This window comes from Balaenoptera borealis (genome assembly GCF_965194805.1).
Source record: "Balaenoptera borealis genome assembly, chromosome: 12".
NCBI classification, from domain to species: Eukaryota; Metazoa; Chordata; class Mammalia; order Artiodactyla; family Balaenopteridae; genus Balaenoptera; species Balaenoptera borealis.
The window spans coordinates 85,069,006-85,087,076 of NC_138869.1; the positions used below are offsets into that span (position 1 = coordinate 85,069,006).

At 39.9% G+C, this 18,071-nt stretch overlaps 1 protein-coding gene across 1 annotated transcript; it reads left to right on the forward strand.

Moving 5' to 3' along the window:
* Positions 1–1,182: 1,182 nt before the first annotated feature.
* On the forward strand, positions 1,183–18,020 carry BTNL2 (butyrophilin like 2). The gene is made up of 7 exons (XM_082346310.1): positions 1,183–3,554; positions 6,290–6,637; positions 8,332–8,613; positions 9,818–9,838; positions 12,980–13,327; positions 14,369–14,650; positions 15,340–18,020. The coding sequence occupies exons 1-7, from the start codon at positions 3,410–3,412 to the stop codon at positions 15,564–15,566; spliced, it is 1,653 nt and encodes a 550-aa protein (XP_082202436.1). The 5' UTR covers positions 1,183–3,409; the 3' UTR covers positions 15,567–18,020.
* The last annotated feature ends 51 nt before the right edge of the window (positions 18,021–18,071 follow it).

Consider the following 18,071-nt stretch of genomic DNA (forward strand, 5'->3'; position numbering starts at 1 on the left):
CAGCCAGGAGGTTAACATGCGATTCTGACTGGAATCTCATCTTCAGGGATCTGGCTTTTCCTTCAGTTTGGGTGAGGTGGCTTAAATCCTCCTTCACCCAAAGCCCTGGGGGATGGGGGCTCCCTCCACCCCATCTGGCTGTCCCTCAATTCTTGCTCCAGTCAGCACTTCAAGCTCTGACCTGCCTTTGGACATCTGCTCTGTTGATGCAGGATACAGCTGAGACGCAGTGAGGAGAAGCCCCAGCAGCCCCAGGTTTCTCCCCCAAGCAAAGACGGGGACACGTGAGTGGTTTGGAGACTCTCTGGTGGAGGACAGCTCGGGGAGGAAAGGGAAGTTGACTAAGATGAAGAAGCAGGGCATAGAGACACCTGTCAGGGACCCTCTGCCCCTTGTCGTCATATCACCTACTTGTATTTTTTTTAAATTAATTAATTAATCTTGGTTGTGTGGGGTCTTCGTTGCTGCGCACAGGCTTTTCTCTAGTTGCAGCGAGCGGGGGCTACTCTTCGTTGCCGTGCACGGGCTTCTTATTGAGGTGGCTTCTCTTGTTGTGGACCACAGGCTCTAGGCATGCAGGCTTCAGTAGTTGTGGCACGTAGGCTCAGTAGTTGTGGCACGTGGGCTCAGTAGTTGTGGCTCGCGGGCTCAGTGGTTGTGGCTTGCGGGCTTTAGAGCGCAGGCTCAGTAGTTGTGGCACACGGGCTTAGTTGCTCTGCGGCATGTGGGATCTTCCCGGACCAGGGCTCGAACCCGTGTCCCCTGCATTGGCAGGCGGATTCTTAACCACTGCGCCACCAGGGAAGTCCCCCCTACTTGTATTTTATACTCAACTCCATTTGACGTTTTTCAAAGTGCTGCCATAGTGTATTCGAGGCTCACAATATTGCTGTGAAGCAGGCTGGGTGAGGAAGGGGCTCTAGATTAAACCTCAGAAAACCAGGATCACATGACTCATGTGTCATGTCGGATGTTGGGCTTGTGACTCTGAGCCTTGCTTCCTTGTCTGTCACATGGCGATGATACAGCTGGAAAAATGTTAGGAATGATTGTGTCCTTCAGAGAGGAGAGAAAGGAGAGGTTCAAGGAAATAGAGTGAGATTCTCAAGGTCACGGAAGTAAACACAAAGTCACCTTTGCTGCAAGAAATCTCATGCTACTTTGCTTTCTCTCTATAAAAATGGGGATCTATTGTTCAAGTGTATATAGATAAATAAGCTTCAAACTTCATGAACTGATTTAATTCATTAACACCAGTTAATTACTACGGTTACTTGGCATTTTGAGAATTTAACTTTTGAGGTTTTTTACTGAAAAAAAAATCCTCTAACAACCCATGACATGTAGAAACTTGTAATTTTCTTTGGCATGAATTTTAATAGCGCACACATAGACCTTGAAATCTGGAATTGTTACTTACCCAATGCCTAAATATCATCACTTATCACCTCATCTTAACAGTTGCACTTTATCCAGAAAACTAAATGAAACATGGATATTTGAGAATTTGATGAAACACATGCATATTAGGTCATATCACTTTACAATATCAAAGTTTACCATATTTAATATCAATGAGGGTTTCAGAAGATTCTTGGCTTACACTCAAGTCGTAACGCGGAGATGTCAAAAGCTTATGATTAAAATGTTTTGATTTAATGATTACAATGTGAGTCCAGTTATTTATTTACAAAAAAAATGTGCCAAAGATTTTCAGCACGCTGACAGCCGATGGTCCATGGCAATGCTTTCCCTTGGCATTATTGACATTTTGGGCTGTGTAATTCTTTGCTGTAGGGACTTTCCTGTGCATTGTAGGATGTTTAGCAACATCCCTGGCTAATACCCACTGGGAGTCCCCTCCCCTGAGGTGTGACAACCAAACATGTCTGCAGACATTGGCCAAATGTCCTCCAAGGGCAAAACCATCTCCGTCCCCATTGAGAACCCTGGTCTAAGGCATTTATTCACCCTGTTTATACTCTCTCACAAATCTCTTTCTGAGCATCGCTGAAGGTTAAGATACATTTTCACAATTTCTTCAAAAGCTTCAATGATTTGGACAGCTTTTTTTCTAGAGGGCATTTGTAGGTTTCCCCTCGGCTTTCACATAAAGAGCCTAAAGGAACACAAACCTATAAACTGGTTTGTAGCAAGTGTGAATCCTTATCTCACAGGAAAAGGCAGTGATGCTTAGCACGGTCTTTGTGGGTTTTCTTTGCTTTTACTTGGTGGAATAACATGTTTCTACTTTTCACAGGAGGAGTCAAGGAGTCAAGAAGGCAATTTCCTTTCATCTGAGGCAACATGACTGATCTATTTCAAGTGGCAAACTAGTACTGTTCTGTGGTGTCTTCTAATGCTCAGTCTAATTTTCCATAAATAGTTGAGCACTCTTTCAGGTATTGTGGCTTTGTGACTGGGCTTGTATCACTTTTCCTAGAGATATTTTAGATGAAATTATGCATCACTTTAGAAAGTAAATAGTCATAATGGAGTAAAAATAATCTCCTGAACCACATGTTTCATCATCCCCATTTCAGATGACTGTTGTTTTTCCCCCCTGCTCTATAAAATCATATTGACATTAGTTTACAGGGAGAGAGAAGCAGTAACTTATCATTGCTCCTATGCAGGTTCTTCTATTTGGTGTGAAGCAAGTTTTTCTTTCCATAAAACACTTGACACAGCAGGTAGAATAAGTCTTAGACGTGCTTCACTCTGAATTCTTCATTTTCCAAAACTAAAGTTAGCATTCTATTTTTTTTTTTTCCGGATAGTTTTAAAACTTTTTTAAATCTGTGTAGAAGTATTTTTATAATGCTGGTACAATGGGCATGTTGGGTTTGCCCATCTCTGCCAGTTGGGCTATTTTTTAAAATTCATTTCTATATGTCCTCTAGATGATACTGAAAGGTCATTCAAGGTCATTTCTTTGCCAGTCTTCTTCTGTATCACCATTTCCACTATTCTTTCCTTTCCTTTCCAAGGCATCCCCTGTCCCTGGGTCCTCCCGAGGCCCTAGTAATCACTTCCTGGCTGTAGCATGAGGATGCAGAGCCTTTCTGCTCTTTCCTTTACATCTTGGAGACCGTAGAGATGAAGGACTTTGCAGGAGGGACTGGAAGGAGGGCTCTAGAATTCTGCATGCTCAGAATAAATGGGTCTAAAGAGATTTTTTAAAATTATCTAAATATTATTGTCCCTTTAGCCCAGAAGATATTTTCATTTAAATCAGAAATCTTCCCTCGGGGACCCCAAATAGTTTAAAGTACAACACAGTAAGTAAGAGGTTGGAAATGATCGATAAATGCAGAGAAAGGGAACCAAGCCCATTTCATCATTTGATTGTGGAAGGTGTTGATGTTGATTTCTCGTTATGTCTACGTAACCACTGGAAACCACAGAAATGCTTGCTGTATTACAGCCTCATTTAGGTACAGTCATATTTTCTCTTGTGTTTGTTCCAGGGAAGATGGTGGATTTTCCAGGATACAGTCTGTCTGGTGTAGTTGCCTCCTTCTTCTTTGTACTGCTCAGCATGAAGCAGTCAGGTAGGATGCTCTTCTTCCCTTTACTGCATATTCGAGTGTCTCAGAGGTCCAGTCTGGGTGCAGAGTTCTAAATTCAAAAGGGCTAGTACAATATTAAAAGTGGGGATTCAGGGGTCAAAGCACCTGTGTTATAAAAAGGGCTCCTCCACCTCCAGCTGTGTTACCTTTGGAAAGTTACTTGAATACCTTCTGCCTTAGTTTTCTCATCTTTATTATAAGAATAACAACCTACCTACATCTCATAGCTTAGCACAGCCTTTAAGATTAAATCAGGCTGTACATAGAAAACACTTAAATCAGTACCTGGAACACAGTAAGTCATCCATTCTCCTGCTTCTATTTAGTACAACACTTCTGGGGTGAGAAAAAAGTGGCTGCTTCTTACCATAAATTAAACAGCATAAAAGTACTTGGAAATAAGAAACTAGAAGGAGACTTCTAAGAAATGGGCTTGGAAGTCTCAGTAGCTGAATTTTGTTGGTCAAAATATTGTACTTTGAAAAGGGATTGTGAAAATTCAATGTCAGTGGGTAATATCAGAGCCCCAAGGAAAATGCAGGATTGCAAAGTGGAAAAGAACATTGGATAGGACATCAGAAGACACAGGCTCCAGACTGAGGCTGTCAGAAACTATATGATGTGGTGAGGCTGCTCTCCCTGCTATGGGATGCACCTTCCTAACCTGTAAAAGAAGTCGCCCAGATGGTATGGCTTCAGTTCGAGCTTTATATTCAGATTCCATCAACACAAAGCAAGCAGATGTCTACCTGTGTTCCATAGTGACCTTTTGAGCACCATCTACTTGATGTTGAGCAGCAACTAAACGAGATGAAGTTCCTTCTTAGGAGGGTTGGATCTGCACAAAGTGCAAATGGCCCTGGAGCATTTTAGGATGAGAAAAAACATAATATACATGACATATGAAATTATTAAGCATAGGAACATACAGAATTATTAAACAGGTCTTCAATTTGCAGGTAAAGAAGACGTCAAACATGACTTAAAATTTTATTGGAAGGCTTGAACTCTTTATACTAATCACTGCCTTTTTTTTTCTGTTTTTTTTTTTTTTTTACACGGAGTATAGTTGCTTTACAATGTTATGTTAGTTTCTGCTGTACAACGAAGTGAATCAGCTATATGTATACATATATCCCCTCCCTCTTGGACCTCCCTCCCACCCCCTCCCCCCCATCCCACCCGTCTAGGTCATCACAGAGCACGGAGCTGAGCTCCCTGTGCTATACAGCAGGTTCCCACTAGCTATCTGTTTTATACATGGTAGTGTATATATGTCAATCCTTATCTCCCAGTTCGTCCCACCCTACCCTTCCTCCCTGTGTCCACATGTCCATTGTCTACATCTGCATCTCTATTCCTGCGCTGCAAATAGGTTCATCTGTACCATTTTTCTAGATTCCACATATATGCATTAATATACGATATTTGTTTTTCTCTTTCTGACTTACTTCACTAATCACTACCCTTAATCCACCACAAAATGTCCTTGCAAAAACTGCATTTTATGTTCCAGCTAGGTCAATAAACTTGTCTGTAGAAGTCTTTTATAAGGATAACACATATTTCAAGTTTTTTTTATCATTGAGAGAAACAAGATATTATCTGAATCAAAAATTTAGGTAAGAATTTCTAAGAAAGAAGCAGGGAACAATGGGAAGGTTGGAACTGGGAAGAAATTTTGTTTCGTATAGCACAAAAGGTAATTCTTCATATAAAAAAAAAAATCATCCCTCAAAAGCACCACTACTAAAATTATCATCAAAGTGCACCCCAAATTTCAATTGCAAAGTATTAGAAGTAATCAACCAGGAAATATTTTCAAAATAACAAACTTTTTATGAAATTCAAACAATAATGTTGGTTAATATGGTTAATACTAACATCTCTTTAAATTCATTTATTATATCTATATTCTATAAATTCTCATAAGTATCAAAATAATTATAGGCCTCCTAATATGCATGTGGTTAATATTGGCTGTTTTAATTTTAGCACACCAGAAAATATATGGGGTATAAGTTCTAGTAGCATTAAAAACAAGAAAGAGTTACCAAAAAAAAAAAAAAACAAAACTGCATTTTACATAGCCCCAGTAACTGGAGTCTTGCCAGGTCCATACAAAAACAAAACGAAACAAAACAAAGCAAAACAAACCCAGTTCGTTACATAGGACAAGACAAAAACAGTTCTGAAAAGCTGAAAAATCTATTGAATAAATCTATTATCTAAATTTTAGGAAAAGTGATTACAATGTCAGTCACCAAAGTGAAATTACTAACTAGAAAATAAATCACTGTAAAATATAAAATAAATCACTAACTAATAAAGTTCCCATTTAAAAAAATCAATTTACACATTAACTTATTTGAGAATAAAAGCAACCCAAGATGGTGGTTTTAAAATCTTAAAGAAGAAATTGAGATTGCAATCTCAAAATCTCATCGAGAATAATGGATTTGCCCCCGAATCACACAGCTGGTAAGTAATAGATTTAGCGCTCACACTAAAATTTTTGAACTGCATGTTATTTTTGGTACACAAGATTGTCTCTGTACAACCAAACATGCAAATCATAATGCTGGGTTTCTCTAAAACATTGCAAATAAAACTTTCCCTCCTCCAGGTGCCTCCATTTTCATAGAGTAGACATCCCAAAGCAATCATATTGATCCTCCAGTTGGCATTTCCTGGTTCTCTTTGTCACTCTTTTGTAGATGACTTTAGAGTGATTGGTTCTGCCCATCCTACCCTGGTCATGGTCGGGGAAGATGCCCTACTAACCTGTCAGCTCCTCCCCAAGAGGACCACGATGCACATGGAGGTGAGGTGGTACCGCTCAGAGCTCAGCACACCTGTGTTTTTGTATCGGGATGGAGCTGAGGTGACGGAGATGCAGATGCAGGAGTACAGAGGCCGGGTAGAGTGGATAGAGGACAACGTTACTGAGGGAAGTGTGGCTCTGAAGATACACAACATCCGGCCATCTGACCATGGGCAGTACTGGTGCCGTTTCCAAGAGGGAAACTATTGTGGAGAAACAAGCTTGCTGCTCAAAGTAGCAGGTGAGTATCTCAGAAAAGACATAGGGTCTCAGAAGGAGAAGTATATTAATTTGTGTTAAGCTTAGTTCCAATTGAAGAATTCCCTTCGAATCATCAAGGCAATTGCTCCTGTCCAGTCCTCTATCCTGATTCATTTGGAGGCAGGTGGTTCTGAAATCTTTAAAGTGAACTCACAAACAATTCCCCCCAATTTAACTTACACAGTTTTGACTACTCTTGAGGATTATTTAACATTGATGACACGTAGCCACCAGCAGTTTGGCTGAGGCAAGAATTCGTGCCATATAGGCTAGTGCGCAAGGGCAAGTCCATTGCTGGGGGAGCGACCCTAGCGGACTGCCCCGCACCCGTGTTCTCTACTCAGCCTCAAGTACACAGTCACTGAGATGTGAACACATTGCTTCTTTGTGTAACGCCGCCTCAAGTTAGAAAGCTAGTGACGAGACTAACAGGTTAAGAACATGATGCTTTTATGGAGATTACCGTATACTAGTGTTCAGTGAATTGGGGATTCACAGATGTTTTGGGGACATACCCATTGTGAGTGACAAGGGTCTGCATGATGTTTTTGTGTTAGCAAAGTAGGACAGAGTCAGAAGAAGGGAACGACTGAAGAAAGGATGTCTCTGTGGAGAAACAAATATCTGAAAAGTAAACTATCGTATGGTTCCCTGGCAGGAATAACTCCTCCATGTGCTAAAGAGAAAATCAGGCAAATCCATTTGCCTTATCAGGGAAATAGTTCTCTGGAGATGTTAACACCTCTGGCTGATGTGACCTCTTTCTGTTCCCTAACACATTTTGTCTCAACACCTATGTATGATTATTAATGTTATTATGTTCAAGTTGATTCAAGATGGATGAAAGAATCCACATACTTCTGAGATGTGGAGTGGGGAGGGCACGTACTAAGGCATTTCACTATCAGGGACATTTGAAAAGAAACCATGCATTTTCCAAGGCTCTAGGTGAAGAAAATGGGTCTCTGTCCCCAGCAAGTGATAGAGACAGAACTACCATCTATGGAAAATAGAATCCTCTTCGTTTGGGTTTGAGAGCTGTGTTGAACAGAGAAAGAATTTCATGATTATATAAAACTGGGATGTCTCGAAAACATTTTCCCATGGAATGGAATATTTAGATACAGAAACTCAACATGAAGCTTCCCATTTTACATAACCCAGATTATCTATTTGCACCCCAAGTTCACAAACACCAACAAAAGAAATGAGAAGAATATTCTCCCTGGAAATGATGTCTCACTTTATATTAAATATTCTACTTAAATTGGAGTCAAGATATTATCCAACAAGTCAAAGTGCCTGACACAATAATATTAAGATGAAAAAGGCAGAGTCTGTGGCATGAGGGAGTTCATGAGTAAATTTTAACACATCTTCGTTTGCAGTGCTAAAGACACAAGCAAAATGTTATTATGTCCCTTTCTCTTATTTTCCTGTCTGGGTCTGAATAAAAATACTGCTCATATGCTAAAATTTAAGGATTGAGACTGGGGTATAAATAAAGTGTATGTGAACTCCAGTTTGAATGGGAAGAGGACTTTGGGCCACCTTTTGCTCCCAAGAACCTTGAACTTCTGCTCTCTCCCTATGAACAATGTCATTGGACTCCCAGCCTCTGTGATTTGTGCCTCCATGGGCTTGGGGACTCAGGGCTGTGTCTTTCCACCACAGGTCTGGGGTCTGACCCTTACATCCACATGGACGGATCTGTGGAAAGCGGACTCCAGCTTGTGTGCACTGCAAAAGGCTGGTTCCCAGAACCTCAAATTTCTTGGCAAGACATCACGGGAGAAAAGTTGCTGACTATCTCTAAGCATAGCATCCAAGATGAAGATGGCTTGTTCTATGTAGAAAGCACTCTTGTGGTCAGGAATGTCTCTACAGAGATTGTGTCCTGCTTTATCCACAGCCCCACACTCACTGAGGAGAGGGGGTCAGACATCTCCATCCCAGGTCAGTGCTCTGCCTCTAGGACCAAGATGTTCTGATTAGCAGGAAAGTTTGCAGGGACTGTTCCATAGCACCTAATATTTTTTAATCAAGAAGAATATCTAATATTTTGTAATATGCATTAAAGACTATGAAACATTTATGGCTGGAAATATATACGCTGTATAGCTATTGTTAATGACATTCCAGTTTCTTTCAGATTCTGCCTTTACTTCTTTCTTTATTAATTTTCTTTACTCACAAGTATGTGTTACATTGTAAAGGAAATACAACTATATTCTTTCAACTGAAATGTTTTCTTGCACTGTATTTGTGCCAGTTACCTCTAGGAGCTTATCATCTGAAGATAATCAGAGATGGAGACAACTGTTTACATAGCAGCATCTTTATTATAGCCTCATTTATAAATAGCAACAAAAACAATAGCCAAAACCCCAATACAACAGTGGAGTGTTGTGTCTTATGTTACTTATAGCATTGATGAAAAATGGTATTTTCAAATAATTTTAATGGTTGAAAATATCCCCCGATGGACTACTTAAATGATAAAGATTACATCTATCATCTATCTATCTATCTATCTATCTATCATCTATCTATCTATAAATAGATATTTCCTATCATGGAAAGATTATTGGCTTTAAATAACTTAAAACTGCACTAAGACTTTTGGGACACCCTCTACATTTAGATATAAAGAAATAAGTACATAGTTATTCATATAAATGGATACAGGAAAAAAAGTTAAAACAAATGTTATATGTTAATGTTAAAAGGAACAATACATATATATACATAATTGCAAAGCATACATATATATTTATATATCTCTCAGTTTGTAATTATGGGTGATAATTGTCTATGTCCATATATTTTTATACTTTTCATGCATGTATAAAAAGAATATTATTATTTTTATGAAATAGTTAAATATCGATATGTTAAATATAAGCAGAAACTAGCAGAATCATGGGGTGGTAGAACTGAGAGCATTTTTGTTGTGCAGAGAAAGGGAAAAACAGCTGGACCACCAGGAGGTGGATGGGGAAAAATCATTATTTTTCTACATTTTATTTCTTTCTTATGAATCAAGTGTTTCCATAAAATGTAGAATTTTGGGGTTTGTTTTTTTTTTTTTTTTGGAAATATTTTCTCTCCTTTCCCTTAGACCAAATTCCTTGATATGTTATTTTCATTCTCTTTCCAGAAAAACTCCAGACAGAGCTGGGTAAGTAGAGGTGGTGGCTCTCGCGAGTATACACGAGCCTCTGCCCTCCCCAGGGGAAGGTGGTGCTCCTTGGACTAAGCGTGCAAAGAGAAGGTGACACCTCGTGATCCAGATGAGAAACTGAGGCATGACCTTCCCAAGTCTCACATTTAGTGCTAGAGGGACCAGCAAAGCGCAGCTTCCTGCAGGCGTCTTTGCACCTCGTAACCTGCCACTTTCAGTGTTCCTGGGACCCCAATGAGCCTCAGGTGGATGCCTAAAATGGGTGCAGACCTAAGCTCTGTCCTTCTGGGTGGGAGGAAAGGGAGTGTGTAGGGCAAGGCAAAGGACAGCTGGCCCAGCTCTGGAGGCCCTAGTGTGAGTTTCTAGTGTGAGGAAGCAGTGCCATCGTGATAACTGGCGGTCCTCACCCACCACCTGCAACCTCTGGCCCTGCTACGGTTTCTGCACCTGCTCTTCACCCCCGCAGGCCGGACCTCATCAATCTCGGGAGCGAGCTGCGACTTTCTTAGATGCAGCCTGGGACCCTGTGCTTGGGGTGATCATTTTCCTTTTTTTTTCTTTACTTGATCGTTGGACTGCAGGTATGATTTTACTGTACCTAAGATAAGTGGTTTAAACAGTAACCAACTGATTTTTGAACGTCTTTCAGTTTCTCCTTTGTTGCCTTATCATCTTCCTCCCATTCCTCATTTCTGTGACCTCTTCTCCCAGCCCATGACAACCAACCTGCCCCCTACCTGCTCGTTTTCTCTTTCCATCAGTACTCTGCTCTCCCTCAAGTCACCTGTTACAGGAATATGTGCTTATGTGGGTGCGTGCCTGTGCGCATGTTAGGTGAGTTTAAGCACACTTTTCGGCCCATGTAGGAGTTTTTGAGGAAAATTAGGGTGACCAACACACCCCAATCTCTGTCAGAGTCTAGTGTGACACTTTGGACCCCTTTGGACCATAAAGATAAAGGAAAGGGCCTTGGGACGGTCAAAGGTAACTCCACAGTTTGAGGAGAGTGCACATGTGCGAACTTTACCTTGCAAGTCGGATACCCTCCCACCCAGGTGACACCTGCTTGTGATAGGACAGAAACCTTGGCTGGCAGAGCTTGTTAGTTACAGCTCAGAAAGCCAAGCCAGTGTTTGGGCAGGTTGACCCACGTCTCTGGCCCTTAAGAAAAATGTAAGTGAAGACTCATTTCTCTAAGTTATCTGAACCAAATTGACATGCCCATTGGACACCTAGCACACAAAATACAATCTGATGTCCTGTTGTTTCTAGGTTGTGCACACCTTCTGGGCCCAAATTGAAACAATATGAAAAGACAAAGCTTCCCTGGGCTCCCTGTCAGCAGGAGGGCTGTGCCCTCAGGAGCTTTGAGGGTGAGCTGTTAATAGAGAGTAGAGTAGGAGATTCACAGCTACCTCCGTGTTTTTAGAGCTTGTGAATTAGAGCTCAGAGGCTGCTGGTGAACCGAGATTTCCTTAGAAGTCCTGAGACTGAAGTCCTAGTTCCCTACTCTGGCAAATAATGTTGTTGGTTATACAGATAATGACCAAGTTTTTGAAATGGTAATAACGTGCCTGGGACGATGCTAAGTGCTTTTCAGGAATTATTTTCTTTTCTTACAATAATTTAAAGGTGAATAGATTTATCATCATTTTACAGTTGGGAAACAGTCAATTTTAGCTCTTAATTACCAATCTCTGGAAGAGTAATCCAGTTGGAGAGTTGATTTGTACCACAGGTCATGGACAGGAGAAAAAAAAAAACCTCATATGGATAACAGAGATGAGGAAACAATCTGCTTTATTACTATAGGATACATGGATGGAGAAATAGCAACAAACTAACTACTAGTTCTTTTTTTTTTCTTCTGACTCCTACTTTTGTCTTTAGATTTAAACAGATACATATGGAGTAGAGATAATATGGTTTAGGTAAAATTACAGAACAAAGCAAACAACATGCTGGATATAACTGGGAGTCAAATTTTAGCAAGAATAGAATGAAATAATCTGAAAATTAAAATTATGTTGGCAATGAGTTTCCTCTCTGGAGAAGTACCTAGAAGATTTTGGCTAAATACATAATGAGGACATTTTGCCTTTGATCATTGACTCCCCATCCAGACAGTTTACAAATTTATGCTTGTATTTCTTTATAAATGATCATTACACTTCAGCATTAGAATGGTAAAAACATTCTACCGTTTGATGGAAACGGATGACACTAAATAGAGTGTAGAGCATAATCAGCATGGCCAGGACCTGATGAGAACTGAAGTTGGATCCAGGAAAAGCCAGGAAAGCCCTCAGAGAAAATCTCCATTCTTCATAATGGGGGAATTAGACTCGTTTTTATGTATTCATTCTTGCTTTGTGCTTCGTATTTTGCCAGTCTCCCCAATTCTTGATCTTATAACATTTCTCAAGATCACCTGAGAACATTGACTGGTGTGTGTTTAGAGCCCCACATATGTGGGAGCTTGGGGAACTGAAATACGGTGGCTGGATCTGACATATAAGGTATTATAAAACAAACTAGGGGAAGGTTTCTTCACATTTCATTACTAAAAGGCCACCTGACTCAGTTTTGTTCCCTCCCCATTATCAAAGTCTAGAGTGGGATTGGCTCCAATGACCTCAAGTCTTATAATCTCAGGTCTCCACTCACATTGCATGGTCATCAAACTCTTTATATGGATTATTTTAACTCCAGTAAAACCTTATGATTTTGATAGTGATACATTTGTCTTATGGTATAAGAAGCTGAGACATACACAGATTAAGAAGTAGTTTAAGGTTGTGCAAATTTAAAATGATAAAATTTTAATTCGATTTTAATTGCAAAATTATTTTCTTATTGGGCTGTAAACTGAATAAGATTATAGGTTGGGGCTGCAGGTGTGGGTTCAGTTAGTGATAATTTTCAGACAGACACACATCATGGGATGGTTCTGCCTTGAATAGGGACAACCTCTATCCTGATTCCACCAAACCTCTACCTCTCCAGGGGATGACTTTGAACCTCAGGGCTCCCCTGGGATGTCCCTGGGTTCTAAATCCTACTCAAGATGTTCTTACTGATGACACTATTTGCTCCAGTTTGAATCTTTCATTGTGTTTTGTCTGCTGTATTTAACAGCTTCCTTAAAAGTGATTGGACCTTCCCAACCCATCCTTGTCAGAGTGGGAGAAGACATACAATTAACCTGTTCCCTGTCCCCAAAGACTGATGCACAGAGCATGGAGGTGAGGTGGATGCGATGGCACCGTTATCCTGCTGTTTATGTCTATATGGATGGGGACCACGTGGCTGGAGAGCAGATGGCCGAGTATCGAGGGAGGACTGCATTGGTGAGTGATGCTATCAACGAGGGGAAGCTGACCCTGCAGATAAACAATGCCAGGACTTCAGATGATGGGAAGTACCAGTGCCTTTTTGAAAAAGACGGTGTCTACCAGGAGGCTGATTTGGATCTGAAGATCATAGGTAAGGATTCTAGATAGATGTTTTGAAATCGACATCTGTTCCCACTGCTTTAACTTGCTAGTTCATGGAAAATTTCTCTGGCACCTGAAATTTTCTTAATGTCCATTCACTCATCAAATTTATGGTAAACTCTCCCATGTGCAGGAGCTGTAATAAATACATAAAGTCCACAAACCCTAAAGGACCAGATTTGATTCTTTGTGTGTAGAATTTGTATCCTTCCCAGGATCTCCATAAAGTGGCCATACACCTAGTAAAATGTGAGATTCTTACTCCATAAGTACACAGGACTCATTATTTCAGTGTGTTTTTAAAATTCTGGGAAATATGTAGTTATTAGGAAGCATGATGATTTGAAGGCTGAACTAGATCCACCACATAAGCAAAAATCATAAACGTTGACAGTATTGGCAGGACGGAGGAGGAAAGACAAAATCAATCCCTGCATCATGATTTCCCACTGCCTATGTTTGTGGGTGAGAATTGATTTGCCAAGGTTAGCAAATGCCATTGAGGACATTGCCTAAATTGTGGAAAATCTACTTGTTTCTCCCATTGATGGTGTATTCAAATTAATAAATATGTTTAGAAAACATCCATGAGAGCACATGTTAAAAGTTTTAATGAGCTTCATCATTTTCTGCCATTGGACACATGTATTTATAAGATTTTGTTCTTTGAGGATATTCTCTCTGTCTTTTTTTTTTTTTTTTTTCCCTGGCCATGTGACTCATGACCTACCTGGTCAAAGTTATTTTGTTTCAGATATAGAAGAAAAAAAATTGGATTTGAAATGTATTGTATCCCTTAATCTGTCCCAGAATGATTTTAGGAATACAAAGCATAAAAATAAAAATTTGCAAACAAAAGGAAACAAGTAAAGGCTCCAGCTAGTCTCCTTCCTGAGTGGAGTATAATTCCCTCCTAAGCTTTGCTTTCTTCTCCGAGCCTCTGAACCCTTCTCTTCCCCCTCTGTGCAATCACTGACTGTGTAACCACTTGCAGAGACTCTAAATTGCCTTCCTTGACCTCTGTTCCTAGGTTTGGGTTCTTCCCCTCGGATCTCCATGGAGGCACTGAAGGATGGAGAAACAAAGCTGAAGTGCACTTCAGAAGGGTGGTTCCCACAGCCCCATGTGCAATGGAGGGACATGGAAGGAAAGACAATACCGTCCGTTTCCCAGGACCTGACTCAAGGCAGCCAGGGCCTGTTCCATGTGGAGGCGTTTCTACTGGTCACAAACAGCTCTGTTGTGAATGTGACCTGCTCCATCAGCAATCCCCTTCTTGGTGAGGAGAAAATGACAACTTTTTCTCCTTCAGGTTAGTGATTCCGTGTGCTCTTCTCAGCTTTGGGAAATAAATATGAAGACCAACCCAAACTTACTCATTTTATTGCTTTTCTATTTTTTGTTTGTTATGTTTTCTTTCTGATGAAGTCTCTTGCTATCTCTTGCAAAGCTGGTCTTCAGGACACCTAGAGATTCTACTCTTTAGAGTTTCTTCCTGAAATTCCCAAGTAAAGCCCTAAGGTTATATGGTTACATTGTTATCTACTGAATTCCAAGAATTGATTCTATCATCACTATATCTACAATCTATTTTCTTCTAATGTGAAAACAATGACATCATTTTTTCCCCCTCATGATGGGTTTTCTTCTGGATTAGAAATTAATTTTCCTTAACACCATCTTCATGGCTGTGGACTCGGTAAATTTATCCTTTTGCCGCCCTCATTATTCCAGTGATTGTGGTGGTATAATTGGAAAAGAGAAGGGGCAGAAGTGTGTCTGTGCGTCTGTGTGTGTTTCTGAGAGGAGCAAACAGGAAAGCTAGCATAAACCCCCAGCCTCTCCTCAGCCTCTGCAGAGCAGGGAGAAGCAGACCCATTTTCTTCTTGACAGGACTAATTCTCACCTTCCTCTCCAGTCTAGGAGCTCTCAGATGAAAAGAACGATCTTGAAATTTTCCCAGTTTTATGATTTAATGTGATTCTGGGGTTTCCATTTTAGAGCCTGGGATGACTTTTTCATGGAAGATACTGCTTATTTTGGGATTGCTTCCTCTTGTTGGGGCTGTAGGCTTGATCTGGAGGAAGAGCTGTAGAAAAGGTAAGTTAGGAAAACAGAAACAGCGTGGAGCACACTTTGTGATGGGAACCTTACTGTACACTTTCCCTAACCTCTCTTTTCAGCAGGCACTGAAGCACAGAGACATTCAGTGGATAGTCAATAATTGATGAAACATGAGAGTTCATGGCTTACATCCATGTAATTGAGGATCAGTGTTGAAAGAGATCAGTTTTCAGTGATATGAGAAGCAAAAGGATTAAAAGACAATAATGTAATCTCCCAGTGCACATTCCCAAGTGATCTAGTTAAGGGAGAGGAAGAAAAAAAGGGGCAAAGCCATCCTTACTTTGAAGTTGAGAGTTGAGACTTAACTGGGATTCTGTTGGCATGAACATTTCACTAAGATCATTACAAATATGGTGACTTGCTTATTGGTTATTCCTGCTCTGCCAGTGAAGGACTTCTCATGTATTGATAGGCTGTTTTGTGTGCCCTAGAAAGTTCTTCCACTTTAAATTTCTTAAGTCATTGTAACTTTTGTTTTCCTGTTTGGGTGTTAATATCATGAAATTGATATTTTAAAATATTCCTGTATTGATTATTATCAGAATGGATTTTCTTTCTCTGCAGTGAATGAGACATTGGATCCAAATACATCTCACTCAGAACTGATCTTTTCTGAGGGAAATGAGCGTGTAGCCCACAGACAGTCACGCAGCCAGACTTCCTACAGTGATCTGACGGCCTCCTCACTGCGATGGGCCAGGAGGGGCTCATCTCAGGAAGGTGGTTACAAGAAGCGGAGGTTAGGGACCGGCCAGTATGGGTCCTGAGTGTTGCCAAGGACGGTGTCGTGAAGGAGTCATCTTTGTGTCAACTGAGAACGGGTTCGGGCAGTGAGTTGCTATGGAAATGAGTACTGGGCCATTTCCTCTCCTCATCTATACCTCCCCCCCAATTTTCTTCTCTGAAATTCTGCACCCCCCTTCATTCTTTGGTCCCCTACTGTAGGTTCTCCTGACATTTTCCCTGCACCTAAGAGAGCCTCAGCGACACCTCCAAGGAAAACAATAACCCTGGATTCTGGAAACCAGGATTATATTCTAAGTCCCAGCTCTTTTCTCCTTTCACCAACTGCTTGAAGGGGACTCACACGATCACCCATTTACCTAATCAAGAGGCTTTAACTTTACTCTGGCATCAAATCTAACCTGGAGACTGATCCCTTCTGTGACCTATCATATCCCAAGCTCTCTGACATCCTGCCTACGGATCACAATCTGATATCCGGTGATAAAAGACCCTTAGAAAATCCAATGGGAAATGCAATTTAGCCTAGAGGAGGAAGTGCAAGGAATGATCAAATATTTGATCGTTTTCCCTAGGAAGGTGACCATTAATTATCCAAGTGGGGCTGAGAAAACAAAAAATACAGTTAAAATGAGGTAAAGAACATACAGCTGAATATAAGGAGAAAAATCTGATCACTAAGATATAATCTTGAAAATCACATGAAGTGTGTAATTCTTGCACCAGACTTTTTCAGAAAGTTAATTAAGAATGTGGAGGAAGGACATTTTTCAGAAATTTTAGTCCAAGAGAAAAATGTGTTATGTGTGATGTATATGAAAATATCAATTTCTGTTTTAGAGTGAAAAAAGCACACAATTTAAAATTAACAATTATAGAATAAGCATAAGCAATAAATGCAACACAAGTAATAAAATGCAATGGAAATAAAAATATTTTAAAGTCACAATGAATCAAAATAGAGAAGCCACACATAGGAGAAGAAAGAATGTGAAGAAATAAAGATTTGGAAAAAGTCTTAAAATCTTCTGAAGTGAGAATAAGGAATACCTGCAAATGACAGGCTGCTGCTTTCTAGGAAGGCAGACGTCATGGTTTTAGCTGTCCTTTGAGGATTATTCATCTGCGGCATTCTGGAGTTTTCTCTTTTGGGTCATGATATGTTTTCTCTATTTTTAAACTCATAAATTTATGTTTGAAGCTATGTAGTGTAATACTGTAGTATGTAATATTATTATTTCACAAGTATTTTCACATTTATTTTATTTAGTTTTTTAATTTTTCCAGTAGTGGTAAAATACACATAAAATTCATCATTTTAGTCATTTTAAAGTGCCCAATTCTTATTGTTGTTTTAACTTAAAGGGAACCAAAAATCATGAACAGTTTTTGGGCCTTTTTAGACTCTGATTTTACAGTTTCTTGAAGAGAGAAATCTCAATGGCAGAATGCAAAATGGGAAAGATGTTATTACTAAGATGAGAAAGATACATAATTACTGAAATGATGTCTCAAATCTGAGTTCAGTCAAAATTAGGAAGGAATGTAATCAAAGTGTATTTAATTTTCATATCCATTAGAATTTTATTTAAAGAAAAAAATAAAGTGTCCAATTCTGTGGTATTTTTACCTTCACAATATGTGCAACCTTCATCAGTATCCAGCTCCAGAATATTTTGATTACTCTAAGAAGAAACTCCATAACCATTAAGCAGTTACACCCATTTTTCCCTCCCTCCAGCCCCTAATACACTTTGTTTCTGTGAATTTGCCTATACTGGGTATTTCATATAAATGGAATCATAAAATACTATATATGGATTTCTTTGTGTCTGTATTTTTTTAATTTAGTGTAATGTTTT